The 16742-nt window shown below is 32.6% G+C and overlaps 2 protein-coding genes across 2 annotated transcripts; one reads left to right on the top strand and one right to left on the bottom strand.

The window, feature by feature from the left end:
• The first annotated feature begins 8272 nt into the window (after positions 1-8272).
• Positions 8273-9034, top strand: LOC141652051 (protein LITTLE ZIPPER 3). The gene is made up of 2 exons (XM_074459708.1): positions 8273-8378; positions 8569-9034. Exon 2 carries the CDS (start codon positions 8571-8573, stop codon positions 8766-8768), a length of 198 nt encoding a protein of 65 aa, XP_074315809.1. The 5' UTR covers positions 8273-8378; positions 8569-8570; the 3' UTR covers positions 8769-9034.
• A 4453-nt stretch (positions 9035-13487) lies between these two features.
• On the bottom strand, positions 13488-15565 carry LOC141652881 (pectinesterase 4-like). The gene has a single exon (XM_074460493.1). The coding sequence runs from the start codon at positions 15451-15453 to the stop codon at positions 13576-13578; it is 1878 nt and encodes a 625-aa protein (XP_074316594.1). The 5' UTR covers positions 15454-15565; the 3' UTR covers positions 13488-13575.
• Between the last annotated feature and the right edge of the window lie 1177 nt (positions 15566-16742).

Here is a 16742-nt window from a genome sequence, read left to right on the forward strand (position 1 = left end):
TGATATAAAAACCAAACATTTTTAATTTTTAATTCGAATTTAGAGGATCTTAGTAAATTGTTTTTTTATAACTCTGTTTTTGTAAAAAAAAAAAAAAAATACAATATAGTTAAAAGGCTACTTAAAACCTCTAATTTTAATTCACATGTCATTTTTATAGTATTGGTTAATATTAAGGCTACATCAGACTTATTTATTAAAATTCTTCATAAGATTTACTAATATTTTTTGATGGAAATCATAATACCGATCATGATTTAAATTATAAAAATGAATTAACAATTTACTCTCATCATTTAAATCGTACAATTTATCCATCTAACTCTTCATTAACCATAGAGATAGTAGTTAAAAGGTCTTATATGTAGTAAATAAAAAGTCTAATAATTTGGATTATAAAGTTACTAATAATATTTTTTATTGGAAACCATAAGATCATGTACTAAATCACAAAAATAAATTAAGAATTTACTCTCATTATTAAAATTTAAATCGTAAAATTTATCCATATAATTCCTCATTAGTAATAAAGATACTAGCTAAAGGTCTTATATGTGGTAAATGAAAAATCCAATATATCTTGGATTATAAAGCTTCACAATTTCTCATATTGTTACTTTTGATTGATTTCAAAACCATCTTAAATATTGTAATTAGCACACTTACGAAAAAATAAAAAATAAGGTGTATATGTGCATGTGATTCAAATGTTCATAGTCTTCTTAAAAGTACTCCATATTTCTATCTCTTAAGATTTTAAAATTTTAAACGTTAAATAAGTTGTATAGTTAGTTTTATAATTAAGATGATACTTATTTAATTTTAATTTTAATTTTAATTTTATCTATCTCAATTTGCAGATTATTGATTGTGAGGAGGCTATTAAAAAGTGGAGATTACATGTTTGGATCTAAATGTGAAAAACGAAAACATATTTTTTACTCTTTTAGTTGGCTTACTAAGTATCACCATTCATCATCGGCGAGATTCTCTATTTTACATGTATATTTTTTATAAAAAAGTATAGATTTTGAGGAAAAGTTAAATTAATCATATCCATTTAACTTTCTTTAAAAAACCTATTAGATATTTAACCGCGATCTTGGAGTTTTTTGTTTATCGATCTAACCACGCAGCCGTTTTTAGCTTAATTATTTATGACGTACATCATAAATATATAAAAATAATAAATTTGTAAAAAATTTAAACAAACATATATAGTTATAAAATTAGCTACATTAAATTGTTGACTACAAAATATCCATGAATAATATTAACATGTATTAAAATATATGGAAATAAAATTCAAATTAAAACTTCTATCTATATTACTATGATCATGAAAAATAATGTAAAAGAAGTAAATATTTACAAATGTTTGGTTTATAGCTTATTCGCGATTAAAAAAATATTTTATATTTTATTTAAAGATGGACGTCAACAAAAGCAAATAAATGGAATAAATAGAACAACTCAGCGATTTTCGCGGGTACAAAACTAGTATAATATAAAAAGGCAAGTCTAAATATTAGCTTTCAACATTCACCTTTAAGACTATTAGAGCATGACATATCATCATTATTATTTAAAAAAATTGAAAAAATCATAACATTAAACACTAATTAAATCACAATAAATATTAGTATTTATTTTTTATTTGTTAAAAAAAAAATTAAACTTAAAATTAAAGCCAATATATCTCATATTAAACACAAATATAATTCTCACCATAATCTTTTAAAATAATGCTAACCATTCAATCTACATTGAATTATTGTTCACAAATATAAAAAAATCTATTTTAATTTTTTTTAGGTTGAATTAATTACATATCTAAACAAAATTGAAGACAATAACAATAATAACAATAATCGTGAGAAAACACTAATAAACGTAACAATATTCGTGGCAAATTATTAAAAATCCACGGCAAACGTTTAGTAAATTGTAGAAAATATATATATTGATAATATATTGACAATATATTATGGTAGTATAAGTATAGATTGATAAAAAAAATTCTTACGGGTCCTTTTTGTCAATAGGGCATCAGTGCGACCGCAAATCCGGGATTGTATAACACCACCAACGTGACAATACAGCTAACACCGTGAATTTCACGGGTAATAAAACTAGCTATTACCTAAAAAGGTAATGATTAAAAGAGGTTTTAGGGGATTTCGTTTGTTTTTTTATGTATGACACAAGGTCTAAAGATTTTTGATTTGATTTAATTGGTTATAAGTAGGAGCCTACTCTCTGTTAGTACAGTACAACACTCATCAATCCATCATGCATGTCAAAAAAAAAAATATATACCGACTCTTACATCCACCATTTTCACAAACACAACCTCTCTCTAGAGTCTCACTTTTCTCTCCCCACTACTCTCTAACAAAACCTCATCTCTAAAATCACGGTTCGCTGTTAACGGAGCGGGTTTAGAATAGAAGCTCACTCATGCCTCCCCCTTTCTTTATTTGGGCCGAACCAGAATCATTCAGCTTCTTTCTTTTTTTCCTGTCGAAATATCAGTTGTTTGAGTAGTCTGATTTTTCAACATGTGTATTGATTGTTACACCGGAGGGTGACTCAAAGGTACTTTCCGAGTTTCCGTTTATTTTTTACTTTTTAAATGAACTTTATTGTACTCCGAGATCTAATAATCTTATCAGTAGAGCTTTCCCGAATGAATTTGTAGGGTTGATTAATAATTGGGGCATAATATCACAAAATTTGAGGGATAATGAAAAATAATTTGAGATTAGAGGTTGTTTAATGACTTTGGAGGAGGCAAAAAAGAAGTTGAAGCTGGTAAACAGTATCCCGAGCCCCCGCCGAAGGATAAGAAACTTCGGTAATATGAAAGGTGAAATTTCGCTGTCACCCTACTTTTTGATCAAAGATGTAATGGATGGGAGCCGAATCCTTACTTTTGTAGAAACAAAAAAGGGGATGTGATCATGTCACAAGGCAGTTGAGAATGGAATCGTAATGCGATTTAACATTGAATCTACTGAATACTAACTCTTGGAATCTGGTCTTCCATCTTGGGTGATATTTCTTTTGCCATGTTTATTCGACCATGGATGTGTCCTCTTGCAAAAGCTTTGTATGTGGCCATTTCAGTTGCTATCTATCCTCTACTGAAGGCAACTGCGTCTCGTTTTGTTTGGACCCTTGTTTGATTCGATAGAAACTTGGGAGATGGTATCGAGGGTCAAGTAGCCGGGAACAATGCTACTTTTACATAATTTTGAGAAGGCTGTTAAGTGGATGTTGATGATAACACGAGTGTCTAGCAAGGCAGTGTCACCCATCCGCGTTTAAGGAGATGATAGCTAGTGATGGCAGCCCGGTTCATTGAGAAAAGCTTATTCCTTTGAGGGAGATATCAGATGCTGCTGCTTATTGATTGTTCTCAGGATCAGGAGGCAATTTCCGGCTTTGGTAACAGGTCTAAGAAAAGTAATCTGGATCAAATGGTGTTGTGGAAAATGATCAGGAGGTTATAATTATGTACTTATGTAGTAGTCTTCCATTCCTGTGTGTAATTTGTGGTTTAGCGGCTGGTATTTGTTCGCCATTTTTGACGGCCTACCTTGTTTTAGAGCTATTGATGCGTGTCTATAATAAATGTATGCTTTATTTTGATATGTGTTGTTTTTTAATCATCATTTTTCCTTAGAAAAATAACACTCATAGAATGAAATTGAATTTGCGAGGATCTCAATCTTATTGACATGGATAATAGGTAGTATAAATAATGGAGTGAAAAGCCCAAAAATTATCATTTAAGAAAGGAGTTAGATGTTAAATTAGTGAGGTGAATTAATTATCAATTATTAATAACTATAAAGATGAGAGAAATCTAAAAAGTTTATTTACATCTACATTATTCTTTTGTACACCTTAAATTTAATTTTTATTTTATTTAATTATACACATGAGACACATGCCTATTCAAAATGGCTTTTGATAGAAAACATGATTGAGTGGAATGCTTAGTTTATCTATTTTGAAGTATACGGTTGAATCCCCAAGGTGGAAAATTTGGAGAAATGTCAAAGCACATTTTTGCTTAATATTGTTTAATGGATGAAGTATAGGGACTTAATGATCCAATTATTACGAGTTGCTCCTTTCAAATTCTTAGTTCCGCAATTTATTATAGTACTAGCTACAATATAATGGGTGCTGTGAAATGTTAGTTTTTGTCACAACAATTCTAATCGTGTGTTTTATATTAATTTCGGATTTGTTGATAAAATTTTAATATCTAATTAGTGAGGGTGTTGCATGTTTGGCGATCTTTGTTTGATAATATTATGGTTTCATGTAATGTGATTATGCGAATACCTGTATTATTAATTGATTTTAATCAGCTTCCATTGAGTTACTTCAGTTTTCGATTATGCGAATACCTGTATTATTAATTGATTTTAATCAGCTTCCATTTGCGCATATTTGACATATCACAAAGCACGTAAAAGGATTTGAGTAACACCACTTTCCATTTAAAACCCTCATAAAAGAACGTCAAATAATGACATGGTTTTGATAAAAGTATTTACTATATAACACTTTAGTTTCTGATTTTACATAAAACTATTGTACAAAAAAAGTAATTTGTCTTGATTTTATAGAAGTTTTAAAACATGAAATCATATTGTAGAATGTTATTATTTGATTCACTAAAAATATCATAGTAAAAAACAAAAGATCCCGTGAATTTCACGGGTCACAAAACTAGTTAACATCTTTAAACATCTAATAAACTATAAAGTTTAATTAAATTGCATAGATTTTAAATTTAATATATAATTTTATGATGATAATAATTAATACCATAAGTGTACATATTTATACTAATTAATTACTCCCTCCGAATTAAAGTGTTTACCCCATTTAAGGAAATTTACCATCTTCTAGTCTTCTATAAATATTTAGGAAAATTCCAAGCATCTTCTTTCTTTTAGTCTCCTTGAAACTGATCATCTTAATTAATTATTTTATTGTAAGAAAGTTGACCATGTTTTAATCTTTTACAAATGTTTAGGAAAATTACCAAGCTTCTATATAATTTAATTTTAACCCATAGTATATAATATTTGCATTGAGATCCCTTAATCGGGTCCATCACACGGTGCTAGTGATTTAAAACTATATAGTATAATTAATTTATATAACTTTCTTTAATTACATTGAAGTCCCTTATTTTCTGGATTTAATATATAGTATTGATTGATTGATATCTCACCCAAATTTTTTTAAAAAAAATCGTCATTCATATCCCACCCATTTAATTTCGTGTAGATGGATATCCACAGATCAGGGTGACACTGCCATCTCTACGCACAATGTTATCTATTAATTTTTTATGCCTATGTTAATACTCTCTTCGTCCCGATCATTTATTTACCTATTCTTATGGACGTTTCATTCATTACTTATACCTTTCTATATTAGGAATATTTTTAAGCTAAAGGTAGTTTAATAATCTATATAATCAATCGTCCACCTACAAATGGTTCTCTCTCCTCACCTTATCTTTGTGTCAAAACGAAAGGTAAAGAAATGACTAGGAAGGAGGAAGAAGTAACTTGCATAATTACTCTTTGTTGTAAAAGATTTTACTCAATCATGTACTCGTTTTTTTAATTTTACCGAATATATCATTCTCCTAAAAAACCAAAATAATACTCTTTTTTTTTTCACATTAACTAATCAAACGCTTACTAAATTAATTGATTATGCCTCATAATTTCATATAAAACAAAGAATAATTTTGTTTCTAACAATTTCCTTTTTTTTTTTTTTTTTTTTTTAATAATCATGCACCTTAATCACATTTTTTTTTACCATAAATTATAATTTTATGAAGTTAGGTCTAGTTATGTAAAGTAAATTAGTCTAACTAAAATTAATCAAATTATATGACGAACAGGCAGCTGAGTGGTACGAGGGGGCTGATGTGGGGGAGAGAGTTGGGCAAGGCAACTGTTTGAGGGAGGATGGGTTGACCGAGGGATAGGGGAAGGGTCGCAGTGACGCTGAGCTTAAGGGCGAGGTTCAGAGGAGGCAATTGGTCAAGGGCGTGTTAAAACAAATAGAAATTCTATGCATCACAAAACAACGAGGCCCCAAACATGAATGTACAAGCATACTATATTATAAAGTTTGTATTTAATTCCATCGATAAAGTTTTTAAATTTGGTGAGCAAAACAGGAGGCTCGAGTCCCGCGCTCATGGTTTCTCGGGACCTTAAACGCCCCTGTCAAGCTAAGGTGGGCGTGAGAGATGGTAGGTGGTGGCGGGTGGGGTAGGAATTATTCAATTTGAGACTAGATTTGGCAAATAAATTCATCCGATCAGATCAGGATTAAATCCTTTTAAGCGTATTTTATATAAGAGGTTGAATCGTGTCATTTTGTGCATTAATCTCATGTTACCCAATTTGTCCATGTCTGCTCATTTCAAAGGCTAATAGTCAAAATGATAACTATTGAAAAAAAAGAGTTAAAAGAATGGTTTTAAAAAAAACTACTTATTTCAAAAAAGAATGTCTGATAATTGATTTTTTATTACCATAAACGTGACTTTTACATTAGTGATTCTGGATCATGTAAATCACGATGAGTCGAGTGATTTTGAGTCTATTAAATGTCTTGTCGTGATTACTTTAGACGTTTGCGTCATATTCAAATGATACAACTTGAGTCAATTAAAAACATTTCATTAACGTGTGGGGTTACAAGAATAGTGAATAGACAATAAACCCCTCGAGTTTACTCAAAATAGTAGGCTATAAATGCTATATATGCAGTCCTTTTTTTTTACATATATTTACAAGTATACTTAACTCTCGAATAATATATCAATTTATAATAAATTCTACATTCCGGGGAAAATAATTATGATTAATATTTAAATTTATATTATTACAAATGATTATTATTATTATTATTATTATTATTATTATTCTTATTATTATTATTATTATACCGTTTAAGTTAGGTTTAATGTGCAGTTTAAAACAGTTCAATTTAGTACAATTCATATTATGTGTGAGAGGCTAAACTTGATTTAAGAATACAAAAGGAGTAAGAAAGTTAAAGATGATGACAAAAAGAGAAACAAATAAAATGAGTAGAGATAGTGTGAAGTCACAAAATTAACACTCCAAATATGAATACTTAAAGCTTAGATTGTGTGTGTTGTGTATGTGGAGATAAACATGATCTAAGATTACGTAAATGAAAGAAAATGATGACAAAAACAAGAAGTAGAAGGGTAAATGAGACAAGTTGGGTGAATTGTGTGTAAGAGAGTCATGATTGGTAGTGAGTTAATGATAATGATGACGGTAACAAAAAACAGAAGAACCGGCGCGGTTGCCTCTCTATTTTGTTGTTACTAGCAATTGCAGTACCACTTACAAAATCTAGAGTTCGATCCTATTTATAGAGCAGGCATGATTGTTGTGAGAGCTACTTAAATATATGTCATCATTTTTCTCTTTTTACGTTTTTTTTGCCATCATTAACCAACTCATTATTACTTGCAATGAGACGGTGGAGTCCAGTAGTTAAAATTTGGGTGAAATTTCCTAAGAGGTCGGGTTTAAGCTTCCTCATGAGCAATCTTTTGAAGTATTTATGGCCTGAGCCGCCTTTTATATTTCAAGTCAGTCACTCTCGATTGGCTTACCTGATTTACATGGTTTGCAGGCTATCACGTATACTTGAGCATAGACCTAGCAAAAGCAATCTGACCCGATTGACCTGACCCGAAGAGGCTGACCGGAGACCTGAAATTGACCGAACTACATCATTCGAATGTGACCCGAAATCCGAATTGATCCGATCCGGCCCAAACATGACCCGAACTTTCTTGACCCGTAACTGACCCTACCTGAAATTATCCGATCCGAAACCACCCGACCCAAAAATGACGCGACAAAACAAAGTCTAGTTGAACCAAAAAGACTTGAAATGACTTTTTCTCTCTTATTCATCGACACGAAAATGAACCGACCCGCATGACCCGAAACAAACCCAGCCAACAAACCCGAAATTACCCGACCCAACTCGAATTAACCCGAAATCAATGAGAGACTTGAACCGACCAAATTCACCCATTTACTTGAGAATTTACCCAATACACACCAAAAATCGTGAATACGGGTTCAATCATCACACAAAAGAAAAAATCATTATTACTCCCTAGTACGAGTACTTACTAGTTGTATATAAATGTGCCACCCTTCTCAACCTTTACTCACCTCTTTCTCTCTGTTTTATCTCTGAACTAACACTCATTTGTTTCCTTGTCCGTCAAAGTTCTTCTCCAACTACTTCTCTTACTTTTTCTTAAGGTAATCTTTTTGGAGAAACTAAACTCATTTCCCCATTTCTTCCTTTTTTATTCATATTTGTCATTTTCCGTAAGTCTTGATTAAAACCGTCTTAAATTAAAACTTCTATTAGACTATTAACCTTCATTGCATTTTATCTGCATCTTACTTATTCTTTTTCTTACTAATAACAAACTTAATTTTGGTGCAGAAATGGAAAGGTTGAACACAGAGTTATACATTGAAAATTGTTACATAATGAAGGAAAACGAGAAGCTTCGGAAGAAAGCCGAGGTGCTGAATGAAGAGAATAAGCAACTTCTCTCTGAGTTAAAGCAGAAACTTAGTGTGAATTCGAAGACGACGAAAGGAAAACAGAGCACCTCCGTTTCCGATCACCAAACTAATTAATTACCTAATTAGGATCATTACTAGTTAATTCCTTTTCCCCTATGTTTGTAAGTTGCAATTGCACTGATAATTTTCCCCTATGTTGGTAAACAGCGGATTAATATTAGCTAAATCTTTTGGACAAGGGGGTTTAACGTTAAACTATGTTAGGTTAATTTTTATTTACTTTCCTAGCTTTTGATGTCGAATTATTACCATCTTCGGTTATGAATCTGTTGTGAATTTTTCCATATTCGTCTTATTAATGTGAAAAACCGTTGCTATAATTTGCATTGAATCTAGATAATATTAGGACTAAAATATGTTGTAACCGGGATGATGACGCATGTGGCAATTGAGGTTGAATCGGTTTTTACTTGCAATTTAGGTTATTTATTTAGGATGTTCGATTTGTTGTCCATTTATATACTTTAAATTGATTTTTTAGGTTAGAGTTTATTTTGCAAGGTTTATTTTTGATCGTGGACTTTAAATATATCTGGTTTGTTTTTGTAAAGGAAATAAACAACGGAAGGATAGCATACGCGATGATAAACATAACAAAGCGGAAAAATTAAGCGACCGTGCAATTATTATAAAAGGAGAAAAATTATAATTTTCACGTTTTTTTACTGCTTTTTCAAAACTTGCTACTATTTTAATTTCTTTTTTTCTCAATTTTCTCACATTTTCCAACATATTATGCGAAACTTTCTTGTGCATATCGATCATGAATATGTTGTTTTCCTTCTTCTAAAAGTTATTTTTGGGCAAAAGAATCATACTCCCTCCCATTCAAAATAAACCTTCCTATTTCCTTTTCCGTCTATTCACAATAACCTCCCTATTTCCTTTTTTGGTAAGTGTTTGTGTGGTCCAAATTTAATTGTATGGTGGGGTAGTGTATTTGTGTGGTTCAAATTTAATTATATGGTGGGGTAGTGTGTTTCCTTAATATTTGTGCCAAAATGAAATGGGAGGTTTATTGTGAATGGGAGGGAGTATTTCAGGAATGGTATACGCTTAATTTCAATTTAATTATTAAACAAATTCGACGACTTGCACATTTTTTGTTTGGTCAACTTGAGACTAGATTTGGCAAACAATTTTTTCTGTTTGAATATGCAATATTAGTCATTTAAAGTATGTTATACTTTAGAGATTAAATCAAATCATTTTATGTTTTCAATCTGATGTTGTCGAGTCGTTTCATGTCTACTCACTAAAGGCCCGTTTGAAAAGTGGTTAAAAAAAATGGAGTAATCTAATAAAGACGATGGGTAAAACTATTGATTTTAAAAGGTGTATTTGACGATTTGAGAAGTTTAAATGTGACTTTAAATTAATTAATTGTTTCGGACCTTGTCAACCGTGAGTTGAATGATTTTGGACTTTGTAAATTTCTTAACATGGTTACATCACGCGCTAGAGTCTTCTCCTAGTCGTTCAATTCAGGTCAATTTAAATGGTGAAATAATAAAAGTAATGTTTATGAGATCGCCTTAAACAAGACATACTATGATACCAATGTGCTCCGTATTACTTTAGGCACAAATTGTGTGTGAGTGATGATAAACATGATCTAAGTTAAGACAGTTTTAAATAAAATTTACCGATGTATCAATATAATTACATCAGGCCATATTGTGTGTGACTATGATGATAAACACGATCTAAGAACACAAAAACGAGTTAAAAAAAAGTTAATAATGATGATATATATGGCATTAAGAAAACACAAGAAGTAGAAGGGTAAACCGGAAAACTTAGGTGTGAATATAGAGAGTCATGATTGTAATACTTAAATAACGATAATAATGAGGGTAACAAAAACAAGATACGCAGAGAGCCCAAAACCAGCCGCCTTGTATGTAGGGAGGCATGATTATTGTGAGAAAAGATGTCATCATTTTTCTCTTCTTACGTATTTTGCCATCATTAACTGTAATAGATAGTGAAACATTTCATCATTTTCTCTCTTTTTACGTATTTTACCATCATTAACAAGTAACAACCCATTGTTTACCGAAAATAGACATGGTAAAAGCAATTCGACTTGATTGATCTGACTGAAGAGGTTGACCTGAGACTCGAAATTGACCTGAACTACATCACCCGAATGCGACTCGAAATCCGAACTGACCCAACCCAGTTCGAACATGACCCGAGCTTTCTTGACCCGTAACTGACCCGATTCAAAACCACTCAACCCGAAAATGACCCGACAAAATATAACTCTAATTGAACCGAAAAGACTTGGAATTGTTTTTTCTCTCTTATTCATTGACCCAAACATAACCCGATCCGAAATAACCCGACTCGCTTGACCCGAAACAGACCTGGCCAACAAACACGAAACAGAGCCGAAACCCGAAATGACCTGACTCGACCCGTTTGCAAGGTCAAACCACAAATTCTCATTTTGGACGAACAATATTCAGCACAACTTCATGACGGGTCAAATAAAACTCACACAGTCACATGAGTAGATAACAAATTATTTGTGATTCCTTATACACTCTAATTTTTCCTTATCAACATATGTTAGTGATATTTAACCCCTTACAAACTTGTGACGGATATTATCGTGTCACACGGAGACTTATTGGCTTATTGCCTTATTGGTTATTTACTCCCTCTACGGCTCTACTAGTCCAACTCCTCATACTTGTATAAATGTGTTACTCCTCTCACCATTCACTCACAACACTCATTTCCTTCCTTGTGTTTCAAAGATAAAAATCCTTCCACCAATTATTTCTCTTATTTCGACGAAGCGAAAATGGAAAGGTTGAACACGGAGTTGTACATTGAGAATTGTTACATAATGAAGGAAAACGAGAGGCTTCGGAAGAAAGCGGAGGTGTTGAATGAAGAAAATAAGCAGCTTCTCTCCGAGTTGAAACACAAACTTGGTGTCAACACGACGAAAGGAAAACAGAGTACCTCTGTTTCCGACAACCCTAACTAATTAGTTAATTACCTAACTAGGCCACTAGTAATTAACCTCTTTACCTCTCTATGTTTGTAAGTTACGGTGTGGTAATTTTCATAGCTAGGAATGTACCTTGTACGGAGTAAGGGCCAAGGGGTCTAACGTTAACTATGTTTTGTTCCTTTTGTTCCTACCTTCTCTATGCAATGTTATAGGAGCCTATGTCAGTATGGCCTAAGGGGATTATATTTCGCCGGTTTTACTCATCTCGCCCCAAATTTTTCATACAATTTTTCGTCTCTAATTCACACAAATAGGAACATTTACTTCGTTTTTTCTCAGTTTTTTTTCGTGTTTTTGGATGACGTTAGATTTTATGAGTATATATTGTTAAAACGATAATTAATAATAATAATTTAATAAGAACAATGATTAAATTAGACCCAAAAAAAGCGATCGGGAAAGCGTTGGACGGTTATAATTTTGTGCTCAGATGTCCAATTGTGACCAATTTGCTTATGTCGATAATTTTCTTTCAAAAAAGGTATGATCAATCGATACACAAATTTGGGGCGATTATCTTACAAATGTGTTAATAATTATAGTAAATGAAGAAAAAATTGTTAATGACCATGATCGTTAGATATACGTGTAAGTTGATTTATGTGACGTCGAGTTTTTGTTTTTAGGTTAAATTTTAGGACATTGTCAAATGTCTAATTTTAAGTTTTGATTTGACAAATGTATTAATTATGGTAAGAATCTCTTGTGAATGGACGACGACTATTACATGTACATAGAGCTGGCCAACCGCATGGGCCAGTCCGCACGGGCTAGTCCGGCCCGGCCAAGGCCCAACCCGCCCCAGCCCGCCACACCATATGGCCCGCCCCCTGACCAGTCTGGCCTGCTCTTTCCCCCTGGCCAGGCCCGGGTTCCATTTTCCCAGCCCACCCCGCCCCGTCTATTTTAGGGGAAAAAATAAAATTTATGTTAGGCTTGCCAACTCGGCCCGCCTCTAGCCCGTCTCGGGCCTAGGCCCGGGTCAAGCATGTCTCGGCCTGGCCCATCCAAATCCGGCCCAATTACATGTCTACATGTATATGTGTTGATTTATACGATTCGAAACTTTTAATACATGAGAAATGAATAAATTAGTGGGAATTGATCATGACCTCTACATCTACATGTACGTATGATAATTTATGTAAATCTGAAAGTCAGAGATTTCATTTTGGGATATCGATTTTAAGAAAATTTTGATTGTTAATTTTAATATGAAAAATGCCTTAATTGGTGATGAATGAAGAATATCTTGTAGGTGAACCATGACAATCATATAAACATATGTTGATTTATGCGATCCAAAAATCCGAATTTTATTTACGGTTTCAATTTTATAAATTTTCAAATATCTAATTTTGCAGTTTTATTTGACATTTGACATTTGACATCATAATGAGTTTATGGCAAAGTGAAGAAACTTTTGTGAACCGACTACGTGCATATGCACGCACTTACGTTGATTTATGGATTCGAAAGTCGAGATTTCGTTTTAACTCCTCAAGTTTTTATCTTAAAATTAAGACGGGTTAAGTAATATCCAACTTAAATAAATAGGACAAATATCTTGTTATTTCGTAAGTTTTTCACTTTTGTCTTATTCACAATATTTAACTCGTTTTAACTTTAAATGAATATATTCAGACCAGTTGTGCTTTAAATTATTTCAACGTTGATCTTCCAAGGTAACAAACCACTGATGTTATTGTATCAAAAATATGTGATTTAAAAGGCTAAAGTGATTGAATGAAAAGTGTATGTTGTCTTGAATAAATTACAAAAAAATTACACTTAAATGAAATAAATGTATGAGGTCTAAACTATCAAGTATCAACCAACATAAGGTTTGAATGGAACACCAAGAGCCTTAACCCAAGGAGCACCTCCTAAAAATATAATTGCTGAGTATCGTTGGGCCTGTGCCCTGTTTAAAACTTTAACATTTCTCCATGTAACCCTTCTAGCCGTGTTGGCGCCAGGTCCGCGATTGTTGTACTCGCCATAGAAACACGTGTCAAGATTTTCTGTTCCGGCCCAAGGGTAATACCCTTCAGGCCTAATTAAGTCACCAATGACCGTCTCCATAATCACGGTCTTAGCATAAGCCTTCCAAGGACGTCCTAAGTAATTCTCAATTTCGAGTCTTTTAGGAAAAAGTGATCTATCCGGAAGAATTTCACAACCTTGAATCACAAGTCCGGTTGCTTCATTAGCGGATAATCCGCCTTGAGCCGTGACCATATTCTTTTGATCTTCACCGGGCAATCTAACAAGAAGTCTTGAATTTTGGATTAGAGTAGCACCATTTCCGAATATGAAATCCACGGTACCAGATATTTGACAATTCTGAAAATATTGGGAACCGCCTTGGGCATATAAAGTGTCTTGGAAAGCATCAAACCAACAATTTTGAAAAACCGCTTGCAGACCGTTTACTCTTAACGCTACTGCTTGATGTCCTTCAAAACCAGCCGTATTTTGGAATCCCATATCTTTGGCGAAAAATCCTGACCCTTCAACGTTGAAAGGAGCAGTTTGAGACGTTCCAAAATGTCTTTTAAAACTTTTATCACCGGTTATCACAGTCCTTGTTGGTCCATCGCCGTACATGAAGACATTAACGTGCTGCTTTCCCACAAGAACCTCCTCTCTATATATACCCGCCTTAACATAAATGACATACCTTCCTTGGAAGTCTTTACCTGGATGACCATTTAAAGCGGCCATTATAGAGTTAAATTGACCACTACCATCTTGCGCAACCACAACATTCGGCCTCATACCAGCACCAACCCCAACAACCGCACTGCAAAGCAAAGACAGCAAAGAATAACGCCAGACTCCTCTTCCAAACTTTTTTAAGCCCTTCTTAAATTTTTTGTTCTTACCTAACAACCTACGTTGGGTAGGAGACAACCATGTAGGATATCCTTCATGGTCAACACTAATTCCAAGCAGGCGACGACGACTAGCGCCTACTGGAGTGCCTACCGTTGCTCCAGTAAGATTATAATTAGAAGTCGCCATCTCGACTAATTTTTCAGGATTAAGCGAAAGATCAATACTTGCAAGCGCTTTATTAAAATTAGTAATTATGTCAAGCATACTAGTTGTAAGCTCTGTAGCATTAACAACACCATCTTGCATAATCTGGTGGAGATCCGGAGCATCCGCCTCCTGAAACCCGTCTACACAACTCGTAGCAAAGGTAGTTACATCACTTAACCACAAACGAATGCTCCAAACTAATTCATCATCCTTATATGTTTTTGGATCATGGACATGATTAATCGCCTCGTCAAGGCGATCAACCGCCAAATCAAATAATTCTTTACAAGTTTTTATAGCTGAATTAGTCAGGTTCACATTCTTTGTAGCACTGGCTTTTGGAATAAGTGTGTCAGTTAGGTTCGACGCCTTCATTATTTGCTCCAATGCTAATTTTACACCTGCTTTCACGTAGTCTTGAGGGGTTGTACTTTGGTTTTGAGCAACCGAACCAAGACTTCTTATGCAAGCATCTTTAAAAGTGGTAGGTGAACAAAGCGCATTTACCGTCTTCATAGAAGACGATAAATTTTCGTCTTTGTTCTCGGTTTTATTATCAGCTCCCTTTTTGGATGTCTCATGGACAACAGTCACAACTCCTACCACAATTGCGACTACCATCATTATTGATATTACGGATACTATTATTTTGCTCGCCATTGTATTTTTTTTTTTTTTTTTTGTTTTATGGATTTTTTATTAATAAAAAAATGGAGATAGGGAGAGAATTATCTGCCCCTCTATCTCTAGTTATTTATTAAAATAAAAATGCGATATTAACCTGGTTAACATCAACATCTATTTAAATGTATTTAGAAACAAGCTAATTTAAGATAACTGATTTATTTCCATATGTTTCCCTCTTTTCTCTCATCTAAGTATGTCATTCCTAGGTTATTTTTCGCGTCTATAGGATAAATATAGGATTTAAATGTTTTTATTCTTCTTATTTTTACTAAATTGATTAGTTTTTTTCTATAACTAGAGCATTATTTTATCCCTTAAACCAGGGGCCCTAACTATTAACTAAATAAGTAAAATACAATAGTCTAAAAACTTCATTATAACAACGTTATTGACATTGTCTACACAAATTAAAATTATGTACGTTTAATGAAAATAAATAGATAACAAAAACGATTATAATGTTTGTACTCGGCTCAATAACAATTGTAAAAGACATCACAAATTTAGAATTTGCAGTGATTTTGTGACCAAATTTGAAATTTGCAATTACCTAACCGGAGTTATTAACTTACACACTACTACTTTGAATGAATAGGTTCCTCTTTTAATACATGGCAATTTATGTTTAAAAAGAATATATGAATTACTCATAGTTGGAAAAAAAAAGGACATACATCGGATTTACTACTTATACTTTATTTGTTTTTGAACTTATCTGTATTTTTTCTGAGTTTATTACCTCAGACGGTATTTGTTTTTGAGCATGTATATTTTTTCTGAGCTAAGTAAAGTTTATAAGTTAGATTTTAATTTTTTCCGTCAAAATTCAAACATAACTAAGCTTGTATGTAATTTATGAGTTTTATTGTAATTTTTTGAGCCTAATGTATAAATGAATGAACTCAGAAACTTTATAGTAAAACTCATAATTTTTAAAACAAAAGTCAAAAACTTTATTATAATGCTAAGTAAGACAATATAACTGGTAGTACATCAAATGTATAATTTACTTATTGCTCCCAGTTTCTTTGTTAATAGAAGTGAGAGTACTTCATAACTCATAAATACATTACATGGAAGTTATTAAAGGAGACAAATATAAATAGAATAGAGGAAGTAAGGAGTATTCTAAAATATAAGTCATTCATAAAAAGATTATACCACTAATTCATTAGTTGTGTTTACAATCGTGTGAAGAGCTAAAGAATTTTACGAAATAGCTTTGAAATTATGTAAGGTAGTATTTCATGATCTCAATTGTA

The sequence above is a fragment of the Silene latifolia genome, chromosome 4 (assembly GCF_048544455.1).
Source record: "Silene latifolia isolate original U9 population chromosome 4, ASM4854445v1, whole genome shotgun sequence".
Classification (NCBI taxonomy): domain Eukaryota; kingdom Viridiplantae; phylum Streptophyta; class Magnoliopsida; order Caryophyllales; family Caryophyllaceae; genus Silene; species Silene latifolia.

What these genes read in the sequence shown, in the direction of transcription:
- LOC141652881 (XM_074460493.1), bottom strand. Translation starts at nt 15,453, where the DNA reads ATGGCGAGCAAAATAATAGTATCCGTAATATCAATAATGATGGTAGTC.
- LOC141652051 (XM_074459708.1), top strand. Translation starts at nt 8,571, where the DNA reads ATGGAAAGGTTGAACACAGAGTTATACATTGAAAATTGTTACATAATG.